The sequence below is a fragment of the Tarenaya hassleriana genome, unplaced genomic scaffold (genome assembly GCF_000463585.1).
Source record: "Tarenaya hassleriana unplaced genomic scaffold, ASM46358v1 Cleome62, whole genome shotgun sequence".
NCBI lineage: Eukaryota > Viridiplantae > Streptophyta > Magnoliopsida > Brassicales > Cleomaceae > Tarenaya > Tarenaya hassleriana.
Window position 1 is genome coordinate 257,697 of NW_010968712.1, and position 8,747 is coordinate 266,443.

The 8,747-nt window shown below is 40.1% G+C and overlaps 1 protein-coding gene across 1 annotated transcript in view; it reads left to right on the forward strand.

The window, feature by feature from the left end:
* The window catches only part of LOC104799921 (CBS domain-containing protein CBSX5-like), a 1,645-nt gene extending 1,173 nt beyond the window's left edge, over positions 1-472 (forward strand). The window contains exon 3 of the mRNA XM_010522607.1: positions 4-472. Within this exon, the coding sequence (XP_010520909.1) occupies positions 4-354 (351 nt within the window). The 3' untranslated portion in view covers positions 355-472. The remainder of the gene's footprint in view (positions 1-3) is intronic.
* The last annotated feature ends 8,275 nt before the right edge of the window (positions 473-8,747 follow it).

An 8,747-nucleotide genomic window follows, 5' to 3' on the forward strand; every position in this document is an offset into this window, starting at 1 on the left:
AAGCCTGCTTGTAAAGGTCCGCCGGAGAGTCTCCTTCGGGTCGTCAGGAACCGCCTGGAGGACAAATGGCTCGTGGAAATGCTCTCGTTGATGGATTCGTTATCGTCGACTGCGTCGGGATCTTCGTCGGACGAAGAATCGCCGGCGAGAACGGCGTCGAATCGTAGGTCGGCGAGTAGCTCGGCGGCGATAGTGTGTAATCCGAAGAGCTCGTTAATGGCGGTGATGATACAAGCGATTGCGCATCGGGTGAACTACGTGTGGGTCATCGAAAAGGACTGTACTTTGGTGGGTATCGTCACTTTTGTCGATATGTTAAAAGTTTTCGGACAATTTTTGGGAAACACGAACTGAAGTGTTTCGAGCTTCTGGCATTAATGCTTCTTGTTAAACAGAAGCCCAAAGACACCGTACTTGCGAATCTTCCGAGTTGTGTTCTTCCAAAACAGATTAGGGTACGGTTTTTTTTTTTTTTTTTTTTTGCTCCCATAATAATAATTTGTGGGAACACAGGTGAGGACGATAGTGAAGCCGGGGTGCTCGCAGGACGTACTGAAAGCGGCTCTGAGCGTGATGGCGTCGGTGACTGATGTTCTCTCCACTATGTCTTCTTCTTCTTAATCCCCCCACAATCCGATTAGCACCTCTCTCTCTCTCATATCTTTTTTTCATTTACAAAAAAAACAATCATATAGTTTTGGTTTTTTTTTTTTTTTTTTTTGCATGTGCGTAAAATCGCGATCTTTGATTCTTGATTCCTCGTCTTGATCTTTCATCTACTCCTATTTCTTTAATGAGATCCCTGATCTTGAACGTGCACTTCGAGAACGATCACAAGCATGTGGTTATTTAATTAATTATAAATTGATAATTATACCGTTTTATTAAATCTCTAAATAGGCAAACCCAGAAAATCATAATAATAATCTACAGAAAACTTGCGAATTTAAGTATAAATGTAAACAAAAAAGGTGAAAACAAATGTATAAGATAGAAATTAATAGACAAATTTTTAAAAGAAAAAAACCTAAAGGAAAAACAAAAATTAGCGAACGCCAGAGTCGGAGTCAGAGTCAGATGGCTCTTCTGCCGCGTGAGATGAGACGCATGCAAGTTGGTCACCCGCTTTAATAAAACAATCGCAAAATGAAATATACGCGTAATTCGAGGGGATATATATATATATATATATATATATATATATGCACACATCCCCATTTTAAACGTGTTTATCCAAAATAACAAATCCAATTTGAACTTTGCTAAATCTCCCGGTCATGAAAGTACGTTGATATACAACCGTATTTTATTTTATATTATTACACACTGTTGATTATTATGTTGTGCTTCATTTGTATTATCGGATGTCGGATGATATCTTATACTTCTTATAGCAGCTTCATAAAGATTCGAATATTGTAAAATATAATATCCAGCAAAATATATTATTATTTGGATATAGAGGGCGAGTTTCAAAAGTGACCATCTTTTTGCAGTGTAAAAAATATATTTCAGAGAAATGCTTGACTAGTAATATAATATGAATAGACTAACATATTTTTACATATTGAATTTGTAGTGTTTTAAAGTAAACATTTGCTTTAACAGTCAATAACTTGTCAAGTTTATTTTTGGATAACCGAATGTTTTAAACTAATTAAATTCATACTTGCTTTGGAATATAAAACTTTGATATTATAATAATAAATAACCACATGCTTCGTGCAAATTGCAATCTTAGTGACAGTCGAAATCATCTAAATTAAGGTTTGAAGTGATATATATATATAGTTGTTTACAACTGGAAACGACATGTAAAATCTGAATAAGGCATGGGGCAACGACTTTTATGTTGGCCTTTTCCTTATTCATATTTTTAAAAATAATGAAAGCGAAGGTACAAAATACAAATGGGCCAATATGTAATATAATTTTCGATAACTGGAGAAAAGATTTTATTCTAAGAAATATAAATGCAGTGTGTTGTCTGTCATGTTAATGTACGCGTTGTTATTAACAAAATCTGGAGGAGAACGAGAGAGACGGAGCATTTGTGGAACAATTTTCTCATATATCTCAAAAACAAAAATAACAGAGGGTTTTATACAAATTAAGAAAGTGTCAAAATGGAAAATTCAAAACTAAACCGGAAACCAAAAACAAAGAACCAACCAAACCAACTAATACCAAAATTAATTAACTAAACCAGTAAGATTCTCTCCCTGATACTTCCCCTCAAGATGGAGAGTACAGGTGATGAACTCCCATCTTGGACAACAAGATTCTAAACTGATCTGCAACCAAAGGTTTAGTCAACAAATCAGCAATATGTGCTTTTTCGGAAATGTGAAGCGGCTTAATGTAACCATTCTTGAGCTACTCCCTCACATAATGACAATCCAATTCTATGTGTTTAGATAAACTGGATTGCTCGCAATATGTATTGTGCATTGACTGTTGCAGAAGAGGGGAATCGATCTCGAAAAAGATATATACAATTCTTGCAATAGAGAACCAATCCAAACCAACTCAGCACAAGAATGAGCCATCGATCTGTATTTTGCTTCAGCAGAACTTCTCGAAAATGTAACATGTTTCTTGACTTCCATGATACCAAAGAAGAACCAAGAAAAACACAATAAGTAGCGACAGAGCGTCGAGAATCAGGGCACGTAGCCCAATCAGCATCACAATAGCCACTGAGAGATGTCCCAGAAGAAGCAGAGTAAAGCAAACCTTGAGAAGGGTCTGTCTTCAGATAACGCAATACACGAAAGGCTGCTTGTAAATGTGTTGCCCGAGGTTGCGACATATATTGGCTAAGCTTATTAACATAAAAACTAATATCAGGTCTGGTGTAAGGCAAGTATATTAGTTTTCCAATAAGCTTTCTATACGAAGAAGAATCTGGTAACAAATCACCAGACTCCAGAGCCAATTTGGAATTCACCTCCATTGGTGTTGAAACTGGTTTACAACCCAGCATATCATATTCATCCAGCAACTCTAATGTATACTTACGTTGGCAAACATATAAACCAGCCTGTGAACGAGCTATTTCAAAACCAAGAAAAAACTTGAGATCATCTAAGTCTTTAATCTGAAAATGAGAGCTAAGCAACTTCTTCAGACTGGTCACAAGTTCAGAATCGTTGTCAGCAATTAAAATATCATCCAATAAATCAAAGCTGCAACAAACCGAGTGTCAAGCTTCTTGGTAAACAAAGAATTATCTGCCTGAGATTGTTTGTAACCAGCATTCAGAAGAACTTGAGACAACTTCAGGTTCCATTGCTGAGAAGCTTGCTTGAGTCCATAAAGAGATTTCTGCAACTTACACACTGAATTAGGTGGCACCATCTCCCTCCTAAGCTCAGCATATCCAGAAGGTAAAACCATATATATCTCCTCATTTAAATTACCATTCAGAAATGCATTTGAAACATCCATTTGTTGCAGAATCCATTTTTCGAAGAGCCAAAGCCAACATTATCCTCATTGTTGTCATCTTAGCAACAGGACTAAAGGTATCCAAATAATCTATCCCTTCTTGTTGTGTATAACCTTTAACCACAAGTCTAGCTTTGTGCTTTTCAACAGTGCCATCAGGATTAAACTTGGTTTTAAAAATCCATTTACAACCCACTGCATGTTTTCCAGATGGCAGAGAACATATGGACCAAGTATTCGTCCTGATCAACGCACCCAACTCAAGTTCCATGGCCTCTCTGCAATGAGCAGATTTTACAGCTTGTGAAAAAGTTCAAGGTTCTTGGGTGGTTGTGATATTAAGTATATAGTTGTTATAAGAGGGTTCTAATTTATCATAGGTAATAAAGGAAGAAATGGGATAAGGGGTTTTATGAGCGGAAGGCTTAGTAGAAGGGTGTGATAAAAGGTAACAATGGTAGTCTTTTAGATATTTCGGTGTAGTTGTCTGTCTGTTAGATTGACGAACATTCTCAGAAGTAACATGTTGATCAGCCAGATCATGAGTATCAGTATCAGAAAAAAACTCAGAAGAAACAGGAGACTGAGACGGTAAGACTGGTAAAGTAGGAGAAATTGAAGAAGGACATTCAACATCATACAACAAGTAAGGAGAAACAGGAGAATAAGTAGAAGGCTCTGTGAAAAAGGTTGAATCAGAAGAAGAAGATGACATGTTTTTAAAAAGAAAGACAGTTTCATGAAAGACAACATGTCGAAAAATGGAAATGATATTGGTTTCAAGATTCAGAACTTTGTACCCCTTGAATTCAGGAGGATAACCAGAAAAATAGAAGGAACAACTATTGGACTAAACTTATGACGATCTTTAAGATGCGTTGAAACATAACATAGACATCCAAAAACACTTAGCCGAGATTAGTCAGGAGAAACATTCAGAAGTTTTTCAAAGGGTGTTTTGTTGCCAAGAACAGGAGTGAGAATCCGATTGATAAGAAATACTGTTGTTAAAACACATTCTCCCCAATAGACCAAAGGAAGTTTTGATTGAAAAAGTAAAGCACGAGCAACATTTAAAAGATGTTGATGTTTTCTTTCCACAACAGAATTCTGTTGAGGTGTATAACGACAAGATCTGTAATGTAAAATCCCATTTTTGCTCAAAAAATCTGTAAAAGACAACTCTCTTGCATTATCAGTTCGAATAGACTTGACCGAAGCATGAAATTGAGTTTTGACCGTTGAAACAAATTCATAAAATTTTGCAGAAATATCAGACTTGTTTTTCAACAAATAAATCCATGTAACTCTTGAACAATCATCAACCAAAGTAAAGAAATATTGAAATCCATCAACTGTGGGAATCTGAAAAGGACCCCAAACATCCATGTGATGGATATGATGCTCTAGGATGATCATACGATATGAGAACTATGTATGATACGATGTATTTATTGGATGAATGCATTATTTGTTCATTATTTATTTTGCATATTTGATAAATAATGATTATCCATGGATCGTTATGAACGATCATAAATTCCTTAGTCGCTTGTCATTGTGGGAGCAATGATAAATTAAGACTAACATGAGGCGTGATGGATGATCATGGCAATGATCATGTGTATTGGATACGGATCACGATCATGAGTACTTGTTTGGAACAAGTGACTGGATGACTCGCGTGAGATTGTCGATTGGATTTAATCCATGATTTGAATCTCACTTGATGGTTCACTTTAGATCCTCAGACCTGAGATATCTATTGTATCCATCATGACGAGTAATGTACTTTGACTGCGTCAAACATCGTCTTTAACCGGATGACTATAAAGGCGTGGCTCGGGTACATTATGAATCATGTGATGGATAGTAGATAGTCAAGATGGAAGTTTGTCCATATCGAAAGAGAGAGATATCGCTTGGGCCCGTCGTAGGAGTGAGACTGTAGAAATGTGTGGCCGCACTATAGATGAATGTCATCTATCTCTTACAGTCTACTCGGGATACGACAAAGCATTTGAACTATGAGTTCGATTATGATATCGTGAGACAAAGAGGATCATCGTTGGAGCTATCTATGGCTTTTCGGTTAGATCACATCTAACTCTTTCCGATACGGGTAATCATAATGTCTTGCTAGAGACCGCTTATGATTTGTAAAGCGAGATTGGATCTCGCGTTTACTGCCGTATTCGGAGGAGCCTAAAGGGTCACACACATATGGGATGGACGTGTATAAACGGGATCGAACGGACGAGAAAAATCGGATTTTTCTTTGTCTTTGAGGTCTGGTCCGGAGCTGACCAAGAGTTGGTCAGCCGGACCAGACACACTTGGGAGAAACGGAGAAATTTGTCCGAAATAACTGGCTGGTCCGGAGCTGACCAGGATTGGTCAGCCGGACCAGACCAGTCAGACGGAGCAAATCGAGTTGGGTCGGAGTTCGGCTGGTCCGGCGGACCGAAATCTTGGTCCGTCGGACTAGCAAGTCAGGCGGACTGAATCTCGTGGTCCGGAGCTCGGCTGGTCCGGCGGACCAAGATTCTGGTCCGCCGGATCGCGGACTGTTGGCAAGCTGGGATTTTACGTATGCTTAGTCCGACTGACCAAGAGTTGGTCAGCCCCAGACCGAGACACTGAAAAATCCAAACTTCGCGTTTTCTCGCCTTTTTCTTGGTGGGAAGCAAGTGGAGAACCTAGAACTCGACCTAATCTCGTCCCTTGGCCTTCAGAAGAGCTAAGGAACTCTGGAGAATTCTCTCCCAAGCTCAAGAGAGCATTCTTGATCCATACACAAGAGAATTGTTCTCTTCAAGCTCTAGCAAGCAAGATTCCAAGTGTTGGAATCCATTCCAAGGTGTGGACTGCTCAAGAGGGTGTTGGCTGCTTCAACACCTAGGTTGTGATCAAGCAAACCTTTCAGATTCGGAATCAAAAGGTTAGCTTTTCTCTCAAGAAAGTTCTTCATCGAAAGATTGGTCCGTGAATGTTCAAAAGAAATTTTTGAACGCTATTTCCGCTGCGTAAGCCCGCGGACCAGATCCTAACATGGTTTAGAACCGGCAGTCTAGGATCCTGTGAGACCCAGCACCATGTGTACAAGTTCAAAAGGAACATCAGAAATATTGTTTTCAAAAGGAAAAGATGTTGGGCCTCAAGGCCCTTTGGCGGAAAAGAGAACCTTCCATTTCGGAAGGAGGTTTCAGTGTTTAACCAAAACGTGGCGTTTTGCGTTGTTAGGGTTGATACCCTAATACTCGGCTTTGTCGACACTTCGAGACAGATGTGAAATTTGGCTCGAGGAGGAAGGTTAGAGAGAGAGAGAGAGACGATCCGAAGGGTTGAGGCGTTCTTCCGACGAAGCGGAGAAGCGGCGGCGGTCGGCAACACGTAACTGTAAGGTCGGTGACCTTAGGTGAGTTCTAAACTCGGTGTGGGTTCGTGTTGCGTCTCCTTTCTTGGTGTTTTTAACTCGGTGAGCGTTTTGATTCTTCTGTCTAGTGTTTCAGCCGAAGACGGAGCTAGTTCGGCGATGGTGGGAGGTAGATCTGAAAGCCTCGGAGTCGTCGGTGGCAAGATCCGTTGAGTTGGAGCAATCAGAGGTCTGGACTCGGTGAAGCCAGATTCGAACCAGGTGAGTCAGATATGTTCTTCCGACTCGGTTCTTTATTTTTCCGCAATTTCTCCGAAAAGAGTCCGAGTTTCGAAAGAAACTCGGTGTAACTCGGCGGAGAAAGTCCGAATCCGGCGAAACTCGGTCTGAACTCGTCCGAGTTAGGGCTGAGTGGAGGGATCGGGTGAGTCAGGTAACTCGGTCGACTCGGCGGCTAGGGTTTCTCCAAAATTAGGGGTTCGGATTAAATCGGTTCAGACCGGTTTAATTGATCTAATTTTCAGTTTAACCTGGTTTGGGTCAATCGAACCTGGTTTGATTCGATCTAGTTCCGGTTCTCGACGGTCAGACCGGACTCGACCCCGCTCCGTCGGTTCAGACCGGATTCTCGCTGGTTCAAACTGGTTCAGACCCGGTTCCGGCCTGTTCAAATCGGTTCACTCTGATTTGGTTAATTCATTGACCAATTTGGTCACAATTGACCGATTTAGGTCAAATCGGACCGGTTCAGGTTCGGTTTAGGGTCAATTAGACCGATTTAGACCGGTTTCAGGTCAATTTAGGTCTGATTTAGATCAACTGAGTTCGATTTATGTTTATTCAGACTGGTTTAGGTTGGTTTAGGTCTTGGTTAGGGTCTGATTCGTCCGGATAGGGCTAGAATTATCTGGTTTAGATCAATAGGATCTGATTGGAGGTCAATTAAGGCCGGTTTAGACTGGTTTAGGTCTAATTTAGGGTTTGTTTGTCCAATTAGGGCTAGAATTGTCTTGTCTAGGTCAATTGGGTTCGGGATTAGGTAAGTTCAGATTGGTTTTAGGCTGATAAAAATCTGATTAGGATCTGATTTATCTGGTTAGGGCTGGTATTGATCGGGTTAGGGTCTGAGTTGGTTGTTTAGGACTAGATTGGATCGGTTTTAGGGTCTAGAGTGTCCGGTTAGGACTAGAATTGCCCGGTTTAGGGTTTGGTTGGTCCAATTAGGTCTGATGGTGTCTGATTTAGGGCATAGTTTATTGGTTTAGGGTATCTTAGGGTTTGTAGTGATCGGTTTTACCCTGTTAGATCGGTTTACTATCCAATTTGGTTTGGTCTAGTGAAATTCACAAGGGATAGGCCTGATTAGATCTCGGTTTAGGTAATGAGAATCATAGGTTCCTGTTTTATGTTCAGTATAGGTCTGAATAGGTTGGATTTGACTAAGTTTAGCGGGGTAGGAGAACATGTTAGATTTAAATAGGCTGGTATAGGTCTGGAGTTTACTGGTTTTAGGTCAATATAGATCTGTAAGGGCTATTTAGGTCTTGGTTAGGTCTGGTTTAAACCAAATTTGGGTTTGTCTATTATAGTCTAGGTCTGATCAGAAGGTAATTAAGTATAATAGGCTTGGTTAGGTCTGATTAGAGGTTTATAGGGTCCGAATAGACATAGTCTAGGTCTGGTCAGATTAGAATCTGGTTGTAGACTTAGGTATTATCTAGTAAGGGGGGGATAGATAGAACTCCTAATTACCTGTTTTGAGTGATAGAGTCTGATACTTTGACCGGTTAGGTATGATTAGTTGGGATTTGACTAAAACAGGTTGGTTTAGGGGTTGGTTAAGACTAGAATCACTAGCTATAGGTTTGTATAGGCCGGTTTAGATCAGGGCAGGTCTGTAGGGGTTGGTTCTAAGCAATAA